The sequence below is a fragment of the Oryzias melastigma genome, linkage group LG24 (genome assembly GCF_002922805.2).
Source record: "Oryzias melastigma strain HK-1 linkage group LG24, ASM292280v2, whole genome shotgun sequence".
NCBI classification, from domain to species: domain Eukaryota; kingdom Metazoa; phylum Chordata; class Actinopteri; order Beloniformes; family Adrianichthyidae; genus Oryzias; species Oryzias melastigma.
The window spans coordinates 13,853,428-13,874,064 of record NC_050535.1 but is presented as its reverse complement, the minus strand read 5'-3'; the positions used below and the strand labels follow the sequence as shown (position 1 = coordinate 13,874,064).

Sequence of the window (20,637 nt, the reverse complement as noted above, 5' to 3'; positions counted from 1 at the left end):
GTTGGCAGAACTACCCTATTTCTCATCATCCATCTGTTTACTTGCTCTCCTGCTAGCTTACAGCCCCTTTTTGCAATTTTTTTCCCCATCTAATCCTGATTCCCGATTCAAATAAATAAATCCTCAGAAATGTGATTTTAACCTTCATTTCCTCAAAATACGGTCAGAAAAATGCCACAAGAACATGGTAAAAACATTTTTTTTGTCTAGTGGGAGCTAAAAAGAGGTCACCTACGTATTTCCTCCCTTTGTCCCGCAGGAGTAACTGTGTAAACGTGTTGGTGACCACAACGCAGCTCATACCAGCGCTCGCTAAAGTTCTCCTGTACAGCCTCGGATCCGTTTTCCCCATCGAGAACATCTACAGCGCAACCAAAATAGGTGAGACGGGACCCCTCGCCAAACATTCCAGCAAATGTGAATGGAGTTGTTGAAAACACAGAGGAAAGCGCTCTCACTCACTGCAGAATCAGATCCTCTGACTCATCAAAACCTGTTTACAGCCTCAGAAGATGAGACAAAAATGTCAGGAAAAAAGCTATTTGATTGGAGCTTCTGTACTTTTAACCCCCAGTGGCTCCAAAATTTGATTTTTTATCTTTTAAGTATTACTGCATAAATGCATCTACTAGGTATTCTCTCCTGATGTGAATCTGTGAAGCAGTAAACTAAATATCAGGGTTATTTGTGGATTTAATTTGCTAAAGTGTTTTGACTAAGAAGTGTGTGTTATGTTGGGATTCAACCAACATTTCCAATTACAGATACATTTTTTGTGTGTGATGTGTTTATTCCTGTTTATTTCACTGGATCTAACTAATTACATTTTCATATAGTCATGAAGATAAGCAAAATAAATACATGTTTTTATTCATGATTTGCTCTAAGGGGAGGAGCTAAAGAAGTTATATTACTCTAAGAACCATATTTATTATTTTACCATATAACTAATCTGTTTTCTAAGATCTTCAGGGATCTTTCAATTCTGATCATTTAAATCAAGATTTCTTAAAAACTGTTTAAATATGTTTTTAGTCATTTTTTGATTGCACTTACAAGTTTGAAACATTACTTTTTTGCATCTTAAACGACTTAATCTGACTAAAACCAGTTATGCACATCAATGGCCAAATCCAAAACCTTTTATCCGCAATTTTTTTTTATTTTTTCCAAAATTAATTTCACCTTCCATGTGTTTTGAGATGGAATAGTCTAAAAATATTTGTTTCTCATAGTTACTCTTAGGTCCACTCGCTTTCTCTGCATTTTTGACTCCACCCAAACAGATAAAACCTGTGAAAGCCGTTTGTTTGTCTCCAGGCAAAGAGAGCTGTTTTGAGCGTATAGTCTCCCGCTTTGGCACTAACATTACATATGTTGTGATTGGCGATGGGAAGGATGAAGAGCATGCTGCCAGCCAGGTAATCAAATGACCTCGGAGCGTTGACCCCTCTGACCATGTGACCCTCCTTCCTCCCCTTGTTTATTTGTTTTTTGCAGGAAAAGAGAGTTGCTTTGAACGCATAATGCAAAGGTTTGGCAGAAAAGTTGTGTATGTTGTTATTGGGGACGGTGTGGAAGAGGAGCAGGCGGCCAAAAAGGTAATGGACCTGCAAGCTTAGCACCAACCCCGCCTACTCCGCCCAGTGTGAGCTCTGGTTGGACGAGTCCTGCCTTTCTTTGCTGCCACAGTTTTGTTTCAATCTTTGACTTCCTCTGGTCTTTCTTTTTATTCTTTTGAGTGACGGGTTACCTGATTACAACTGTCAGGGTTGGAGCTTGGTTTAGTGCGTACCTTCTTTTTCTGAAATAAAGATCTTTATGATTAGGACTTCATTAAGATAAAACTGAGCATATGTGAATGTACTCACTAACCAAGCTTTGGAAGTCGACCAATAATGCCGCTTCTCATCAACGCTGTAGCTTATGGAGCTGGAATTGTGCCGCAGCAGCGTAGTGGTCTGTATATGAATGTCTTTGACTCTGGTTTCCATTTATATTGTGGGGGACTGGAATTGTTTGGAACTTTGCAAAGCATTTTGGGAAGTGTAGTCATCTGAGTTTTTACAGAAAATTCGATACACTTCTGAGCAAACCTCACTTCTGGTCAGATTTCTCTGGACGCAAGTGAGGGAACCTAACGTTTCCCAAAATGCCGTTCTCTCTGTTTGAATTGCATGGGGGTTTTGTTTGCGGTGCGCAGAAACAAGCTACTGTAGCGTAGCTTGCATGACTTTGGGTGGTGGAGAGCCTTTAAGTTTTAATCATCTGTATCCACTCCACAGCACAACATGCCTTTCTGGAGGATATCCAGTCACTCTGACCTGCTGGCGCTACACCAAGCACTGGAGTTTGAATACCTGTAGCTGTCATAGCAATATGGACTCATTACCATGGAAATGGTCAGCCAGGCAGCCCCCCTCCCTCCTTTTTCTTTTGTATTACTATTTAAGAACAAAAGCACTCTACGCTGCAACTGTTTGATTTTTTTTTCTCATCTTTTTTTTGAATGTCTGATTGAATAAATCTGAACGGTCTTAAGCAGAGGTTTTTAGAGGGGTTAGACAAAGGGGTCACCTTAGCAACCCTGGTCCTGATGCAGGGACAAACCTCTAAACCCCCAGTTTATAATGTCTACGCAGCTGAAGCAGAAAGGATGGAGGATGAAACGGAGCATCACGACTTCTGAAGGCTTCTCTGCACCAACACAAATACTGGGACTTTAAAAATAAATCATTTTCTTCCTGGTGGTATAATCACAACACAATGCTGTCTGTGGTATTAAAAAATGTAAATTATTTCCAATAAACGTAAAGTACAGATGATTGGTTTCAATTGTCATGAAGGCAGGTTTTGTGAATGTTTGTCCTATTCTTCATTTTTTTGTATTGCTTTCTTCTAAAAGGCTTCAGATTTAAGTTGTGCCTTTTGTTTTGAATGTCTCTTCAGGAATGTGTAGATAAAAAGGAGAAATTCAAAGTGACCTCGGTATTTTCTTTAACTTCTACATTGTGAAACTCAATGCATCTAAACACACTTTACAGAGAAGTCTGAACAGATAGTGTTCTACCATATTTTCCAGAGTATAAGTCGCAGTTTTATTTATATACATATATTTGTTATTTTCCCAGTAAACACTGGTTGTCCTTTAGCTGTCACTTTCTTTAATAACCACTAGAGGGCGCCACATTTGAGTTTAAGCAACAGCCTCTGACAGCAGAAGAAGTGTCGTCCAAAACAAACGGGGAAGAAGATCTGATTGTTTTCTTCTTCAACTTTGATATTTTACTCATACAGATCAAAAGATTCGTATTCTTGTATTTGTATTTTTTTAATATCTACACTGGGCTTGGCGGATTTGTTCTGAAATGTCTTCTTGATTAGAATTTTTTTTGCTCTTGGGACTTATACACTGGAAAATACTGTAATTTATATCAAACCCTTAAATGAAGACTCAAAAGGGATTATTAACCCATGAACAAGCGTTTTATTATCACTTCATTTCTTGGCTTTGAAGTATTCCTCAATCACGTCCTTTGCTTGAGACTCCTTGCCGTAATCCTGAAAGCATAGAATAAGATGAAGTAGTTAAGTACTAATTGAAGATTAAGCAAAAAAAAAAAAAATATTCTTTGATAGCGAGAAGTTTTTCTAGACGAAATTCCAAAGATGCTCATTAAAGCCAAAGCTGTACTTTTCTTTTAAATGTTTGGCAATTCTCAGACCTTCACACTTGCAGCAGTAATGTGGATTCTCAAACAAAAACCATTTGAGAATCATAATATAGACACAGATAAAGGCCATCTAGGTCAATATTAGCTTGTTTTGCTATCATATGTAGCCACTCATAGGGACCCCAGATATCACAGGAAGATGTCGGGGCTCGTACCATGGCTGTCATCTCGCCAGGAATTAAACAGCTGCGCAGCACAAAGCACAGCAACTGCACTTGCTTGGCAAAAACAAGGAGAACACATGAGCACAAAAAGGATTTACCTTGACAACGACACAACTGCAGCCGACCACCTTGCGGGGTTTGCCCTCCCGGTCAATCTTGCACAGACCGACCCACTCGCCGAGCTTCTTGTTGTCGTCGACCTGCAAAACAATTCAACCGAGGTGTTAAAACTACACAAAGAGAGAACTGTGATTTAAACCGCCTTGAATTGTATCTCAGACAGAAATTGGGTAACAATGGCAATCTCCTCACAAAGCTCAGTAGAGGGAGCCAAATTATCATCAGAGATACAGAAAGAGTGTTGAAGGAATCAAAACATTTGAAGCTGCATTCTTACTTTTATCAAGTTAATTTGATGCTCAGCGCAGAGGGCTTCCACCAGCTTGACGTACATCGGCTCGTCGCAGTTGGCGGCCAGGACGCAGAGATGGGCCTGACGCCTGCGAAAACCACGGCGGTTACTTTCAAGCACAGACTGAAGCAAAACCGATGCAGTGACATGACGCATCTCAGACAGAAATTGGGTAACAATGGCGGACTTCAACATGAAGTTCAGCAGAGGGAGCCAGGATATCATCACAGAAATCTCTCAGTAAAAAAAGGGACAAGAAAAAGGCGTTCGGGCGTACTTGTCCAGGGCCTTGGCAGCCTCGCGGATTCCACGGGCAAGGCCGTCGTGGATGAGTGCGGTCTTCAGCACCTCCGGGAGAGCAGTGTTCACATCCATCCCACCTCCGGCAGCAATGCTGTCCAAGGAAGATAAAATAGAAAAAGGTTTACATTTACAGTGCAAGTAACACTAAAGAGCTGTGATCCTATTCAGCTCTTGGCATGTCAGAAAGAGGATATCACTCATTGAAGAGTGAAGGGGTATCCGACAAAAGAATGTAAAGTCATCATTCATGCGGGAGAGCTCTTTAAACAAAGCCGCAAGGATCAAATCAGGCAATTTATTAATAATAAATCCCATCTTCTAGTTAATAACTTGTTTTAAAATCATGTTTGGATTCTTTACAATGGTTAAAACCCAGAAGACATGACACAAAATCATTTTGTTTGCAGAAATGTAAATATTGAATAAAACGTTATTAATCAAAACAGCAGCACACTAATATCAATTTTAACATTCTAAACAATTTTCATAAACAAATGATCAGAATTGAAGCATATTTTTGCATGGATGCAAGACGGTTATCTAAAGCTTTCAGACATTTCTAAATCGCAATGATTGCACATTTATCATATGTACCCTATAATTTAAGGGATTAATGAAATTCCAGATATGAGATAATGGCCAACATTCATAAAAGCCACAATTTTCTAAGATTAAAATACAAATCTACAAACTAAAATGTTTGATAAAGTTCAAATTCTAATGTTTACACTGTGCTAACCACTGTAACACTGTGTATGTTGTATTGGTTAACTTTTACGATTGTTACAAATCTTTTTATTGGGAAAATTTGCTTTAATACACAAATAGATGTCGCATCCATTGACAGTCTATGGTCCCATCCATAACCGGATTCTAGGCTAGCTACGTCGCTAACTTCAGTTGACTTTTTCAGGACCTGTTCTCCATCATTTAGGACAGTTATAATTTATCATAACTCCTATGCGGATTTCAGTCTGTTCTGTCAACAGTTTTAGTCATTTACAACCTGTAAAACTAACGACCAAAACCCCAGAGGATGCACTTTTAGCTCACAGAAAGTCATGCTCACCCTTCCTCGGCCATTGTTCAAATGTGATGGATGGCGGACTCGAAGTTCTGCAATAAAGCAAAAATACAAGAAAGTAGTTATAATTCATCGCAAAAATGTCTAAAGTTAGATAATAGAAGCTGTGATGCTTATTTAAATCATGGATTGTGATCGCAGTGTAGCAAACATACTCAATGCTCCTGTCAGGCAGCGGAGAAAGAGGACGTCATCAGCTCGCGACATCTTTTTACAACCAGCAGGACCCCAATGTGCGCCCAGTGCGTTGCCTGTCTTATTTTCTATAAAGTTGTGTTTGTTTTGATCACATAATGTTATTTTTGATGACATTAACTAAACTAGACAGTAATTCAGGAAGTAAATAAACAGATTACAAAAAGGGGAAAAATTACTACAAATGTAAAGTTTAAAGGAAAGTGTTAAGGTAATAAGGGGGAGAAATCACTGTCTATATAAAAGTCAAATGAAACTATCTTACATTATCTCAGTTTATGCTTCTTTTCTAAAAGTTTTTGTTTTTAAAATCACTTATAATGATACCTGCCTAAAATTAGACAAACTTTTCACAAGTGTGTAGTTCTAACTGCATGTACTTTTTGTTCAAATTGAAATTGCATGTCTTTTACATTTGAGCTTCTTCTTTATTTGTATTCATTATGCATCCTGGAAGAAGTAGAATTTGGGCAACAGTGGTTGGTTGCCATTAAAAAGACACAATTGTGTCAATATTTTTTTTTATTATTTGATAGATAACAATTGTCTTTAAGATAGCAAATTAAGTTATACTTGTGGGAGGACAGTCACTTTGTTTTCATGGGAAAGACAGATATAAAGAAAGAAAAAAAAAACAATACCACATTCATTCCAACTTTTCAATATATTTATTTCAAAGATTTTAACCAATTATTTCCTTTTAACAACCAGAATATTTCAGATGAGATGAGACTTGATTATATGTAAGCATTGTTCTCCTTTTTAATTTTTTATTTGAATCGAACAAAAATGAAACATCTCTCATCAAAAGAAACAGCTTATTCCATCACCACAGCAGGCATTAGTGATCAATACTTCAAAGTTTTAGGAATTCTTCTAACTGTTCCACTTCAATGGCATTCTCAAATGCTTCGTAATCCTGGAAGAAAGAGAAGATAGGTTAATCAGAACATAGGAGTGAAACACAAAGAGAGGAAAATATTTACATGTTGAATAATAAAGAATCTTCTTTTTAGAAATTTTAATCATTCACCTTAATGCATTTTTTAAAATTTTCTGTCTATCTTGTTTTTGTGTCCACATTTGAGCCCAAGACAACAATGATGGGCTAGTTTTAATATCTATAAATAGTATTTTCTTCTCTTTTTAAATACTGAGTGTCGTTTTAAAAAAATATATGGCTGCAGACAGAACTTTCTGAGTCACATTGGAGGGAAAGGGAACTCACTTTTCTGGATTATATCACTTAGATACTTCCTTGTCTATTCATCTACTGCCCCACCCTCTTGTTCAAATGCTAAAATATTGTGGCTCAAAAAGTCTTTCTGCTTTAAATGCATTTTCTCAAATGAATGGGTGGAATCTTATTCATTTTTGTGATTTTTTTTTTCAAATTAAGGATATTTGCCCTCTTTATGTTAGATTTATTTACCTCTTTTTTTAACTCAAAGTGCTGTTTTTTGGTAGATTTTCCAGATATGAGTTCAAGTGCAGAAATATCACCTGCCGCTGAGGTCTGCAGATCTTATTTTCTTTTTTTTTTTTTGCTTAAAAAGCAGTAAAATAGTCAAAATTGTATTTGTGCAATAGGCGGATATTTGTTGGTACAAAAGTGCATTATTTGGCGCATTTTTATTACATGATTGTTGTAACAAAACCGTGTGCAAATCCAATGTCATGTTTCCCTGTAGTTAGAATAAATATATTTAAATGTGTTTCTCCTTTTTGGTTCAGTCGTCAGAACTGAAGAGATGCCTCTCAAGCCAGACTGAAGGTGTGTCTCACTGTCAATAGTGTTTAATGTCCACACCCAATTCTGCCACGTTTTTCTTGTATTTTGCAAGCTCCCAGATTGTTTACACCAAAACTTTTCTCCGTATCCATTGAAAATGACAGAATCATCACTCCTCGTTCCTGTGTAACACTTACTCCACAGTAAGTGGATTCATTGGCGATTTGAGGAGGGAGTGCTTTTGGGTTGTTAGCTATTTTCCTCATTAAATCCTTATCTTCAGGATTCTGCGTGATGTCGACGGCTCTGTATTTGATTTTCTTGGAACTTAGCACAGACATGATCCTCTCTTGGCGCTTTTTCACCTAAAAAGAAGAAATGACTTCATGTTTAGGTGTTTTGGCTTGGAACATACTTGGATTTACATCATAAACTACTGGAACAAAGTTCCAAAGAAACAAAATCTATTAAAGTTATATCCATCAAACATACAGGAAAGTCCAAAAACAAAGCCTACTTTACCTCCAAAGATCCGCTCACACTGGAGTAAAACACGACCACCGACATAGCTCCGGCTCTGACAGTTCCAACCCAGACAAGGCGAATGCAGAATTAAGAATTATAACCAGACGAGGAAGGGTTCTAGGATCCTGAATGCAAGTGCTGGACTTCTGAAGCAGCAGACAAGGTGAGCAGGTTTGAACAAAGCTTACCTGCCTGCATGAACACACCCATTCCTCATTCCAGTTGTGGCATGCCTGTGTCAATTGTGAAAGCACACACTCAAACACACACACACACATTGGTTTTTTTTATTTGTTTGTTTTTTTCAGGATAGAAACAGAACTGTTTTTAGGAAGTGTTTTAATGCAGCAGATTTGGTGAAGCCATTTAGTAGTTTGAATAGCTTATCCAACATGTGACACCTTATAAATAAAACAACACAATAAGTATTTGTTTTATGTCTTATTTTATTGTGTTTTCTCAAATAGTAACATAATTTTAAAATACAGCAGAGGAAATCAGATTTTTTTTGTCTTAATAAGAGATTTAAAAACCCAATTTCTCTTTATTTTTCTGCTTAAGTTGAATAAAAGTGGATTGTCTAATAAATGTCTTTGAGCCCATCAACACGTCTGAATGGAAGGTGTTTTAGGAAAATACAAATGTATCGATCAGCTTTTAAATGCATACTTATTTTAAGAATACAAAGTTAATCTTTTGTCTGATCCTTCTTCACATCCTTCTACAAAAACCATAGCTGTCAGGTTCTCACATAAAAAACAAAAAAAAAAAACAGAAAAATTAGGAAGTTTACAATTTTTTTTACAGCATGAGATGATTGGATGAAGAAACACACACAAAAAAAAAAAACGTCAACTCTGCTGATTTCCAGCTTTATGTTACGTCAGAATTATTGTCTAAATTCATAAGGAATCGACCAGAGGTTCAAGTTCGTAACACACCCTCCCTGCCAGGTCTTCAGGGACTCTCTCGGCGGCATTATCCAACTCAGCAGTGGCGTTGGCGTCTCCTCCACTGTGACTTGGTAGACTCTTGTCATACAGCTGGTTGGTGCGCTCTCTGAAGAAAATCCACAAGGAGATCATTAGTAAGTCGTCAGCAAAGGAGAACATACAAACACTTTTCAGAAAGAGGGAGGAACAGCTCCAAGAGTGGAAAAGAAGAATCTAAATTAATTTGGAATAATCACGAGAGAATTTGAGTGTCTCTATTTCAATAAGGCTTGAGGATTGAGGTGACTGCTGAGATATCCATGTCTAGTAAACATTTTTGCTTTTTTTAATTAACAATGAGGCAAGATTTTACTGCTTTTGCTAAATTAGCAACGACAAAACTTGTTAATTTTTTTCATTTTCACAAACAGCGACAAATAAAAATTTCCTCATGCTTTTTCAACTTTGTAATCTTAATTTTTACTTACTTTTGCCAAAAAATGAATGTGGATATTCTCCAGGGGTTAACTATGTGGCAACTAGACTGAATATTAAATGCAGAAATCATGCAGTAAGACTCGATTAACATAAAATATCAATTTCCATTGCTCTTTTAGTTTTTCAAGAAACCTTTTTAGAGAAACACATTTTAAGAAACAATCTTCAAAAAAGCACTCAGTACTGGAAACCTATACTTTGATGTGAGGCATTCTGGGAAACCTGCCGGAAAGGATCAACTTTTCGCCATTCTAGACTTTCCCAATCGTTTGTTTGAACTAAAATGTGAACTCAGTGGACATGAATGTCAGAAGTTCACACAACCTGTGTGGTGCATTAACAAAGATATATAAAACAGCACAATATATTAAGTAAAATCAAATAAAATGGGAGAAAGTTGTTATATAGAATACATATTTAAAAATGTATCCGTAATGTGTTGACTTTTTTATTTATCAGCAAGTGATGTTTTAAAGAAATTGCTAATTTAAAGTTCCACTCCGATCTATAGTTGATTTATTGTAAACGCGTTCCTTTTAATAATGATGTTTTGAGCCTAAATAAAAAAAATTTAATTTTTTAAAGCATTGTTTCTGCAGAGTGGAAGTAGTTAATTTAATTTTTTTCATTTTTTCATCTGCTCCTGATTCACAAGGATTTAAAAAAAATAAATTATTTATGCATGTCCTTTGTTATCAAGAAAACCCTCTAAACTGAATTTTTATTGAAATGGTTCTTTAAGGGATCAGAAGAGAAAAATTGCTCCTTGAAGAAACGGTTATAGAAACGGTAAAACAAAGCAAATATTTAAGTAAGAAAAAACAAACATCTGATTTTTTTTATTCTTTTTTTTTTTTTTGGAAAAACCTTTGATCTAATCCCCCATTGCTTCTGTCTTCCTGGTCTTGTTTCACAGCTTCTCCAAACCGTTTGCTAAACTGAACCATGACACCTAAAGAAAAAAAAAGAAGAAGAAGAAACTTTATCTTCTTCAACTCATTAAAATCCGAAATCAGGGCTTAAAATAATAAAGCATGTTGTGCGACCATTATAAAACTTTACCTGCGCCTCGCCATTTCTTTCTCCAAACCACGAAACCGACCCCCACCAGGAAGAGCAACACAAGTAAAACACTCACAACTGCTGCCACGACTGAAGAGGACTTCGTTGCTGTGGAAGTTCAGATCAAGTTATTCCATCAAGTCTGTATATTTAGGCTCAAATTGACCCAATCTTTCTCAGTCCAAGTGATATTGATAATTTTGTAGCCTTTTTAATGAATAACAAAATAATAATATAATGTTCTAAAAAGAAGGTTGGTTAAAGATCCAACTGCATAAAAACCTTTAAAAGAATGCTTTTTATGTCTTACCAACAATATTGACTTGAAGAGTTTTTGATGGAAGGGAACAGAAGGAGTGGGCGGAGATGTTAATCCCATAAACACAGGAATACTCTCCTTGGTGTAGTAGATCCACCTCAGGGAATTCAAAGGACGCCATGGAGAAGAAGGTGTGGCTTTCAGCTATTTTCACTTCAGAAGTGTTCGTTTTGACGTTCCTCAGAGAGAAGACGCCGTTTGCGTATCTAGAAGAAGTGGAGCAGCTGATGACGAAGTAGCTGCCTTTGGGGATGGAGATTTTCTGAGGGCTGTACATCACCATGACGTGAGGAGATGATAGAGAGATGTGGGGCTTATCTAGTTTTACTGGAGACAAAACGGAAGATCATCACAAGCACAACAAAGTTAGCTTTTTTTTTTTTTTTTTTTTGTACTTTAATTTGAAAATAAAAACATAAGCAGAAAAGTAAAATTGGAAAATTCTGCACAAATTTCTAAAACTAATAACTAAATTTGACAGAATTTTGATAAACAACCTTTTTGAAATTATGTTTTTTCTGTATTGTACATAGTTGGAATTAAAGAAAGCCAATCACAACTAAAAACAACTGCACATGCACGGCGGTGGAAGAGTCATAATTTGCCATAAACTTTAGCAATGCTTAGCAGAGAAAAATTTAATAAAAATGGAACTTCATGGGAATTAACAAGGCTGTGGGTGTGTAATTCTGCTGTACATGGGCAATCCTTTGACAAATACCCTTTTGGAACACACCATATTTTTTTATTTATTTTGAAAGTTTTATTAAATTATTTTACAACCAGCCGAAAACTAAAGTTGGTTATTTTCAGTTCTGATTTACTTTCGCTCAACATTTAAATATCTAAGTTGTGTACCTGTGATGGAGATGTCCGCTGGATTTCCCTGAGGATAATAAATAATTTGGTCAGGCAGTTTCTTATGATATTCACAGAAGTAAGACCCCTTCAAGCTGAAGTCAGCAGAAGGGAAGGTGAAAGTTGCAGCTTCGTGCTCAGAGTATTTCTCCTTTGAAAATGTTCCCTGAGTGTTTTTCAGGAAAAACGTCCCACCCATGTGCTCCGATTCCACAGTGCAAGTGATTTCCACTTTTTCCCCCCAGCCCACCTCTGGACCGGGGTGTATAGCAATCTGGGGTTTCTGTAAAGCACCTAAAAATGTACAATATAGATATTTGTTTCATGAAAAGGTACAAATGAAATTGAATTATAAACCAAAATGAGTCAGCTCTCTTACCTAAACAGATGACACCAGCATCCTCCCCATGTCCACAGTTGTTTATTCCAAAGCCATTATGAGTACAGTGAGTGAGTGCAGACTCTTCTCCGGTGCAGACCACGTTGTCCAGCCATATTGGACCGGACCCTCTTCCAAAGTGTGCGCCAGTGGGGGCAGAAACCGCATGACCACAACCAAGCTGCTTGCACACCATGTCAGCGCTGCTCATTTCCCAGTCGTCATCACACACAGTCCCCCACTGCCCTTTATAGAAGACCTCCAATCTACCGGAGCACTGGCTGGAGCCGCCGACCAGCTGCAAGCGGGCTGCCCAGGTAAGGAGCAAACGCAGATTAGGATTCAAGCATTTCCAAAACACAAACAGAGTGAAGTTTTATGGCTTTACCTGCACAGAAAACACCAGCATCATGTTCGTGCCCACAGGTTGATGCTCTGAATCCTTGAAGTGAGCATTGCTTGAGAGATGTCACGTTGTCAAAACATGAATCACTCGCCTCCACCACTGTCCCATTGCCCTGGCCAAAACTGGCAGCACCAGGGGCGGTTAAAGCATCCCCACATTCCAGCAACTCGCACACCACGTTGGCTTTGCTTTGGGTCCAGTCTGTGTCACACACTGTGTGCCAAGTCTCACCATTCCGAACTACCACCGTTCCAGAGCACTCATCCTTACCATTCAGCAGTCGGACCTCCAGACTTGCTGTGAAGGCAGAAACATATAGCATGTGATCAGATTCAAACTGTGGCGTCGCTGCACAAACTTCAGGGGAGAAAACCAAATCAAACGAAATCCCAAGAATCTTATAATATAAGTCTTTCATCATACCTGTGCAGGCGACACCAGCAACTGAGGTGGCATTGCAAGTTTGAGGCTCAATGGGTCTCTGCGAGCACTGGCTAAGAGTCGACTCCCTTCCATTGCATTCAAGTCGATGAGTGTAAGTGTGTCCCGACCCGAGGCCATACTCAGTCATTGTTGAAATTTTATGAGCTCTCCCACAGTCCAGCTGTTTGCACACCACCGATGCATCAGAGAGGTCCCAGGATTCCCCACAAATAGTCCCCCATTGACCGTTGTTGTAAAACTCAACTCGTCCAGAGCAAGGATGAGGACCGTTAACCAACTTCACATTACCTGAAAATACAATTTAAAGTTATTTATGAAGTTTGAATGTGACACAATAAACTATTTTTTGCTTTTTTGTCTGCTTGCTCTCATTGTACTGTGATATTTGTAAGTTATTCTTTATAAATATGCCCATATTATTTTAGATAAATTGATTTATTTCAACATTTTAGGATCCTGAAGCTTGTGTCTTTTAGTTCCCAAGTAAAAAAAAAAAACCCTCAAATTTGATCCATATGTTGGAATTTAAACAATAATGTCAAAAATCCCTAAAAAGTGTTTATTTTAGGGATTTTTATGCTGTAATCTACACTGAGAGAAACCTTTATTAGCAATTGATGCTAATTTTCATACTTCCTGTTAAGCAGTGGAATAGGAGAAAACTACTGCCACCTGCTGGTCATTTTCATATCATTCTTGAAAAGTACATGTAAAGGGGCATGTATACAGATGGGTGATGGGAAGTGGGGACGGACTTGCTCCACACACATAGAAATATTTGGAGAGTATGCACCTTTACTATAACAAAACAAAATCATTTTTACATTGTCTCTTAATAAATTTTCTGTGATAAATAAGAAAAAAATACAACTTTTCAGCTTAGATTAACTGAATCTTCAAAATGGACTCTTATCTAAAGATAAAAATAGATGCAAATTACTTACCAGAACATTCAACAGATACCTCCTGAATGCGATCATTTCTGTTCCGGACATAGTCTCTCAATGAGCACTGTGTAAGAGACCCCTCCCTACCCCCGCATGAGATCTTAAAGCCTCGTAGATCGTCACTTTGACCGAATGCTGTCGACACCCTGACAGGATCTCCACAGTTCATCTCTCGGCACACCACAGCAGCTTCATTCATTCCAAAATTGACACTGTACGCCGGTGCCCAGTGACCACCATTGTTGACCTCCACCCTGCCTGAGCACTGGTTAGTTCCATTTAAGAGCCTAATGGTGGCTAAAAGTCAAATTTGGGAGAAGTCAGTACAACGGTCTTACATATTTTAAGATATCTAGTAAAAAATGTGGAAATACCTGAACAGGTTACTCCAGCATCTTCACCGTGGCCGCAGTTGTTTTCTCCAAATGAGGGGCGTTGACAATGCAAGAGGGAGGTCTCATTACCTTTACAGTTCATGTCATCAAGCCAGATTTCTCCTTGGCCTTGACCATAGAAAGCTGATCTTTTGACTGTCAGAGCAGTTCCACAGTTCATTTCCCTGCACACCACCTGAGCATCCCTGATGTCCCACTCATCGTCACACACGGTTCCCCACTGGCCGTCATGTAGGATCTCCACTCTCCCCGAGCACTGGTCAGTACCATTCACCAGTCTAATTGATGGATTACCTAAAGGCGGACCAAACAGTGACACTAAGTTTATTTCACATTAAAATTATTGTCAACCCTAAAATTATTCACAACTCTGGCAATTGTGGATGTGTCCACTACTGTTACAGATTGGAGTTTGTGTACTTACCAGTACACTCCACAGTGGCACCGTCACATCTCCCTACGTGTTCTTCCAGCGTACACTGGCTGATGGAAGTCATATCATCAGAGCACCTGCTGATGAACCCTCTCAGGAAGCTATCACCAAAGCTGAGAGTTTCATCATGTTTCTTTGGGGTGCCGCAACCAAGTTCCTTACACACAATTGAGGCTTCTTTCTTGCTCCAGTTATTATTACAAACTTTTCCCCATTTGCCATCTTTGTACACCTCCACCCTGCCAGAGCATCTGTCAGTCCCATTGATGAGTCGCAGTGTTTCTGCAAGTCAAACAAATTCAGACACATGGGAGATTTCTATCTGAGCATCAAATGGAACATTTGTTACCTGAGCACACGACACCAGCATCTTCATTGTGGTCACAGTCGTGTTCTCCAAAACCCCTGTGTGGACAGTCAGCAAGGGACTTCTCTTGACCAAGGCATTCAACATCATCCATCCAGACAGTGTCAGAACCTCTGCCAAAAAAGGCTTTGGACTTGATCATAATCGCATTGCCACAGTTCATTTCTCGGCATGCAACAGTTGCTTCCTGCATCCCCCATTTGTCATCGCAAACGGTTCCCCACTGTCCTTCATAATACACCTCCACTCGGCCTGAGCAGCGATTAGTCCCATTGATGAGTCGTATTTGTTTGCTGTCTGTCAGGTAAAGACAAAAATCTCTTTATCCATCCAAGATGGAGGCAAAAGAGATGTACTATTGTGAAGACGATACTCACTGGTACAGAAAACAGTAGCATCAACACAACTCTCTTTAAATTCTTGAAGTTGGCAGCTTGTGATTGATGTTTCATTTCCAACACAGGTAGTTTTGATCCCCTGCAGGCCTTGCGCTTCGCCATAATTTTGCATCGAAGTCAGCAAGGGTGTGCCACATTTGATTTCTTGGCACACCACTTCGGCCTCCTCCTTGCCCCAGTCGCTGCTGCACACTCGCTTCCAGTGGCCATCCTGATACACCTCCACCCTGCCGTTGCAACGGTTGCTTCCGTTGACCACCCGCACATTGTCTGACAGAAAAATAATGTAGGGAGAAAAATGATTACCCAAATCAGATTTGCGTTTGTGGCTGTTATATATCTGAATGTTCATGTGTTTGTAAGGAGTCAGCGCTCTGTCTCTTCCACTGGCCACCGGCGGGAATCGTCTCAAGAGTACTGAATGCATTTCATCTTCCAGCAACCCCAGCACAATGTTTCTGGATGCGGCACAACTTGACTCTGTCAACTGCATGACACTAAAGGCCTGCACAGAGCCTCACCCAGTGCAAAGTATTGTTTTATGCCACCCTGCCTGCATTACTGAGCGTTTCATTCTGGACCTGATCTTCCGTTTCTGACCCTGCTGATTCTCTGATTCCCTCCCCTCCCCTGAACATCGCCTGTACCCTGACAACTCCCATGCTTGTGATTGACCTCTGCCCGTCTGACTCTGATTTAGCTTTGTGGATTTTTAACTGTGCTTAGTTCCTGTCTGATCTAATTAACCTGCTGATTGTGGATCCAGCTGTCTACCTGTCTGTTACAGTGTTCTTGTATCAAAAGATCTTTAAGACTCATACATTTCTTGCTCAAATTGATATTCTTAACCCATACCTATAAACATTTTATCAAATTGAAATTGTCAAAAAAAACAAAAAACTATCTACTCTGTGGTTCTCTTTTTGTCTACTTCTACCAACACAGTAACTTTGTGCCATAAAGTTATCTAATAGCTTTATTTTAAACTCTCCCTGCATTGTTATTCGGGGCTTGTTCTGGATGCTTTCCCTGCTTGAAAGGTTCATCAAATGTTGACAATTTAATCTCAGATCTTCTGACTTCAAGGAAACAGAGATGACTCATCAAAGTGTTTCTTTCAACATCTGCTTCATTCTCTGTTTACCATTCCACTGATCCCTAAGTCTATCTGCTTTTGTTTACTCATTAACAGAATCACTAAACTCCTGCACAATACTTATAGTTCAAACTTGATGCAGAGATTTTGCATCAATTAAAAAACGTTTTTTTGTATCCTATTATTGTTACATTTTGTGTTCTAATTCCTCTGCAACCTGGAACTCTTTGACTAATTTGCAGCCAAACAAGTTTTTTTCCCCCTAAATTATCCTTACAAAGATTGCGGCAGCCATTGATGGCTTATATTTCTACTAAATTCATACATGTAGTGGGAGTTCCTACAATTCTGACCTTTAACTTGAAAACATTCAAGGGGAGTGTTATAATTAGATTAGAGTAGAATTTGCACAAAACCACTGGAAATTAGGGCTGGGCGATACTGATCTGATACTGGTCAATATCGCCGATATCGATACTAATATCGATACCAATATCGATATTTTTCGTAAATGTTGACATGAATCTTAAAATCTCATTTGTGTTTAATCACTCCAAATGTTTTTTTGGAAGTTTCCCTTTTTTTAATTACTAGATAAACATAAAAACAGAATTAGGACAATAATTTAAATTAAATGGAAACTAGTTTATTAAAAGCAGGGTCATTTTTGCAGATACAGAAAAGTTTTAAACAGGAGTGGAAATATCAGTGATACAGATACCAACTTGAGATCGATACTATCAATTGTTTGGATTGATCCGCCCAGCTCTACTGGAAGTGCAATAACTATCTTTAGAATCTACTGAGTTCCTTCTAGTGTTTTGGGATTGCTGGAGCCAACTCAGCTACTGTTGGGTAGGTATACCCTGAAGGTTGCCAATCTGTTGCAGGGCCTCACACCTCGGGGCAATTTAGGGATACTGATTATAAGCATGTTTTTGGACTGTAGAAAGAGATAACCCAAGATAAGAGATAAGCAACATTCAAATCAAATTTAAGCAAAAATGAAAATAAAAGCAAGCAAAAAGATCAAATTTCAGTTCACCTGCACAGACGACTCCAGCATCTTCTCCGTGGCCGCAGTTATTTACCCCAATGGGCTTGTGCGGACACTTCATGATGGAGGCCTCAGACCCGGTACACTGCACATCATCCAGCCAGATCTCATTCTTGCCTTCGCCAAAGAAGGCAGATTTCTTGGCCTCCAGAACCGTGCCGCAGTTTAACTCTCGACACACCACATCAGCATTGGTGATGCTCCAGTGGTCGTCGCACACCGTTCCCCAGCTGGACTCGTGGAAGATCTCCACTCTGCCGGAGCAACGTGAAGGCCCAACCAACCGAATTTTATCACAGTCTATAAATGAAACGTTGAGTCACCATGAACTAAGTAATGACATGGAAGTATTTAATTGTTTGAAAGAAAGTGCGTATTTTCTCAAAAAGCTCACCGGTAGGAGGTAGTAGATTCAACAAACCTACAAAAAAATGATGTTAGGACTTAAATTTAGCTTTTTTATGTCAAAAAGGTAAACAAAGTCTGGTTTTGTATCATTTTTAGCTATGAAAGGATGCTTTAAGAGTACACAAACCATTTCCAACATTTTAACCAATTCTACTTTTAAGTTAAGGTATTCTGGGGTGTAAATATTAAGAGAAAAAAAAATTAAAACCTCACCTGTAAGTAAGAGAAAAGCAACATCTTTCACAAAGATTGAAGTCATATTGGGCCTTAAAAGCAGGACAAATTCTAATTATTAAAAAAAAAAAAGTGAAAATGAGGTTATATTTCAAAATGTCTTCCCTTATGTTTAAAAATTTAGTTCAAAGTGGAAATCTTGCTGCCTTCTCACCTTCAGAAGTCCACGGTGTTGACAAGTTTTTAAATTCTTCAGAATTAAAATATCATTATTGTGTCAGAACTATCCGAAACATGGAAGAAGCCCCATCTCCAAATCCAGGAATTGTTCTGAATCAAAGCTGCCGCCTGGACCTGGACCGCAAACTGCACACATGTTGACATTTTCATCAATCATTAAAGACAGCATGGAGGAGAACTTTTGAAATTTTACAAAGTACTAACATTGATACGACACTCTACAAAAACACAATTCAAAATATGCAGCATTACTTCACCATCAACAGAATAGTTTTTTGTTTTATTTTATTTTAACTGGGATTTGGGAACAAAAAAATCAGTTGGGTAATTAGGTCACGTTGTTTACTCGAAAATGTTAAGAGTTGAACTTGATCTGTGACCTTCTAATCTAAAAAAAATTCCAGCCCCTTCAATCTGTACATCATGACACTTCTTTAATACTAAAATACTTGTTTCTGTTCTGACAAGAATTAAAACATTTTTTTGTTTTGTCTCTTTGTATGTCATGACAACTAAAAAAGTTTAGAAAATGCTGTAAAAAAATACACATTTTTAATTTTAAATACATAATTAAAGAAAAGGTTTGTCAAGTTGGGTGAACCTAAAATAAATCCCATAGAGATTGTTTGTGGTGTCCCACAAGGATCAGTTCTAGGAAACCTATTGTTCAACATATATCTATTTTTTTTTTAATGAAAACTGAAGTTTTTTGTTTTTCGGGCTCTTTGAACGTTAAATTTGAGCACTTTTAAATGAAATTCAAAACTGTTAATTACCTTTAATACATAGCAAATTTAGAGAATTTACTTATTAGGTAAATAATGACTCATATCTTCAAAATATGGTTGGAAATCAAAGATTTCTTTGAGATTAAACAAAGCAAAAGTGAGCAGTAAACAAAACTTAAGATACTATCAAACTATCAAACTACTATATAAACTATCAAAATAATTTCAATTGTTAAAAAATTCTAAGCGTATATTAGAATGTAATGTGGATATGTACAATATTTGTCATCAGTGCTACCAAATTTGGCAAAGAAAAAATGTTGGTGTCAGTGTGGGACTAAACTCTGGAGCAGGTTAAGAACTAGACTCATACAATGTACAGGTATCCATTGATTTGAAAAAAAAAAGCACAAATTATTCCTTTTGTTACAATGTAGACGAAAAACAATTTAGAGGTTACTGGCCGATAAAGGCAAAGAAACTGAACAAATGGGTTGTATACTTGAGAGCACGCTCATGTGTTTAAATTATATTATTATGATTTATACAAATTTAAATAATCTACATTATGTATGTACTTCTACATAGACATGATGTATTCTATTAAAGAAATAAAAAAATGCAAAGTATTATATGCAGAGTTTTTGCTGTTGCTGTTGTCAAACAAATTTGAGCTAAACGTTAATCAAATAAAAGTATTTTTCTCACCTGGAAAAAAGGACTTGATGCAGCGTTCAATGGGCAGAGGAGATGAGCAATCACTGGTCTGTTTTAGAGACACTGAACTTTGCACAAAAGTTATTTCCTTTTACTTTAACCTGATGTTCAAGATGGAAAACATTTCCTATTGCAAAATTCTATCATGCTGAGTGTGTCCAAACTCTCTGTGTGAGTCATTGCTTCCTCCTAAAACTTTCACAAAAACAATATTTTTTTTTTTTTGGAGCACAATTCATGCTAATAAAGTGAATTACTTATGCTACTGTGTTTGTCTTTACTTAACTCTCGGAATTTAATGGTAACTTTGGGAGTTACAGCAAAGAGTTGTTGGGTCATAATGTATGAGATGGGAGTTGTTTTTAGAATTAGCCACAAATTATCTTAAGGAATCAAGAGCATATCTAATAGCATTAAAAAAAGTGGAAAAAAAAGGAAGAAAATGTTTGGGCAATTGTATAGGTCTTAGTCACATTCACCAAATCCCCATACGGATGCTGCAGGGTTTTGGGTTGTCCCGACCCGGCAACCGTAAGTGACATCGTGAAAATGGAACGTACCATTGTCATGAATCGTGAAGTATTTCTATGTAATGTAAGTTAAAGCATTAATGACGGATGGGTGATGCTG

At 37.9% G+C, this 20,637-nt stretch overlaps 4 protein-coding genes and 3 non-coding genes across 14 annotated transcripts in view; 1 reads left to right on the top strand and 6 right to left on the bottom strand.

The window, feature by feature from the left end:
* Positions 1–2,979, top strand: part of eya4 (EYA transcriptional coactivator and phosphatase 4) — a 40,262-nt gene extending 37,283 nt beyond the window's left edge. For 4 of the 7 annotated variants that reach the window (XM_024291807.2, XM_024291803.2, XM_024291809.2 and 1 more), the window contains 3 exons: positions 260–381; positions 1,501–1,601; positions 2,286–2,979. In XM_024291807.2, the coding sequence (XP_024147575.1) occupies positions 260–381; positions 1,501–1,601; positions 2,286–2,366 (304 nt within the window). In that variant the 3' untranslated portion in view covers positions 2,367–2,979. Of the gene's footprint in view, positions 1–259; positions 382–1,320; positions 1,422–1,500 lie in introns of all 7 variants that reach the window. The other 3 variants (XR_002921310.2, XM_024291804.2, XM_024291805.2) reach the window with 3 other exon arrangements.
* Positions 2,980–3,464: 485 nt separating this feature from the next.
* Positions 3,465–5,952, bottom strand: rps12 (ribosomal protein S12). The gene is made up of 6 exons (XM_024291810.2): positions 5,853–5,952; positions 5,683–5,729; positions 4,588–4,704; positions 4,296–4,398; positions 3,997–4,098; positions 3,465–3,561 (listed from the first exon to the last, which is right to left on the bottom strand). The coding sequence occupies exons 2-6, from the start codon at positions 5,694–5,696 to the stop codon at positions 3,499–3,501; spliced, it is 399 nt and encodes a 132-aa protein (XP_024147578.1). The 5' UTR covers positions 5,697–5,729; positions 5,853–5,952; the 3' UTR covers positions 3,465–3,498.
* On the bottom strand, positions 4,168–4,250 carry LOC112158557. The gene has a single exon (XR_002921336.1). It is a non-coding gene; the product is annotated as a small nucleolar RNA SNORD100 (small nucleolar RNA).
* On the bottom strand, positions 4,464–4,545 carry LOC112158558. Its single transcript, XR_002921337.1, has one exon. It is a non-coding gene; the product is annotated as a small nucleolar RNA SNORD100 (small nucleolar RNA).
* On the bottom strand, positions 4,788–4,864 carry LOC112158555. The gene has a single exon (XR_002921334.1). It is a non-coding gene; the product is annotated as a small nucleolar RNA SNORD101 (small nucleolar RNA).
* Positions 5,953–6,111: 159 nt separating the features above from the next.
* On the bottom strand, positions 6,112–8,519 carry zgc:153284 (uncharacterized protein LOC751696 homolog). Its single transcript, XM_024291436.2, has 4 exons — positions 8,338–8,519; positions 8,147–8,201; positions 7,822–7,989; positions 6,112–6,811 (listed from the first exon to the last, which is right to left on the bottom strand). The coding sequence occupies exons 1-4, from the start codon at positions 8,364–8,366 to the stop codon at positions 6,749–6,751; spliced, it is 315 nt and encodes a 104-aa protein (XP_024147204.1). The 5' UTR covers positions 8,367–8,519; the 3' UTR covers positions 6,112–6,748.
* Positions 8,520–8,659: 140 nt separating this feature from the next.
* Positions 8,660–20,088, bottom strand: LOC112158296 (scavenger receptor cysteine-rich type 1 protein M130). 2 transcript variants are annotated; one of them, XM_024291576.2, is made up of 18 exons: positions 19,999–20,088; positions 18,537–18,688; positions 18,362–18,433; positions 18,135–18,161; positions 17,729–18,040; positions 15,567–15,857; positions 15,172–15,486; positions 14,814–15,104; positions 14,369–14,683; positions 13,992–14,291; positions 13,027–13,335; positions 12,586–12,900; positions 12,198–12,506; positions 11,819–12,112; positions 10,952–11,287; positions 10,642–10,749; positions 10,447–10,531; positions 8,660–9,208 (listed from the first exon to the last, which is right to left on the bottom strand). In XM_024291576.2, exons 3-18 carry the CDS (start codon positions 18,405–18,407, stop codon positions 9,052–9,054), a joined length of 3,810 nt encoding a protein of 1,269 aa, XP_024147344.1. In that variant the 5' UTR covers positions 18,408–18,433; positions 18,537–18,688; positions 19,999–20,088; the 3' UTR covers positions 8,660–9,051. The 2 variants fall into 2 exon arrangements, with proteins under 2 accessions (XP_024147344.1, XP_024147345.1); XM_024291577.2 differs by having other exon boundaries at positions 18,362–18,414.
* Between the last annotated feature and the right edge of the window lie 549 nt (positions 20,089–20,637).

Coding starts and splice junctions, on each gene's coding strand:
- rps12 (XM_024291810.2), bottom strand. Junction 4,399..4,587: donor GCTGCCAAGGCCCTGGACAA/GTACGCCCGAAC, acceptor TGGTTTTCGCAG/GCGTCAGGCCCATCTCTGCG. Junction 4,099..4,295: donor ATCAAATTAACTTGATAAAA/GTAAGAATGCAG, acceptor ATTGTTTTGCAG/GTCGACGACAACAAGAAGCT.
- zgc:153284 (XM_024291436.2), bottom strand. CDS start 8,366: ATGAGGAATGGGTGTGTTCATGCAGGCAG. Junction 8,202..8,337: donor GGGTGTGTTCATGCAGGCAG/GTAAGCTTTGTT, acceptor TGGAACTGTCAG/AGCCGGAGCTATGTCGGTGG. Junction 7,990..8,146: donor GTGTGAGCGGATCTTTGGAG/GTAAAGTAGGCT, acceptor TCTTCTTTTTAG/GTGAAAAAGCGCCAAGAGAG.
- LOC112158296 (XM_024291576.2), bottom strand. CDS start 18,407: ATGACTTCAATCTTTGTGAAAGATGTTGCTTTTCTCTTACTTACAG. Junction 11,288..11,818: donor AGCGGACATCTCCATCACAG/GTACACAACTTA, acceptor TTTTGTCTCCAG/TAAAACTAGATAAGCCCCAC. Junction 10,750..10,951: donor TCTTCAAGTCAATATTGTTG/GTAAGACATAAA, acceptor GAACTTCCACAG/CAACGAAGTCCTCTTCAGTC.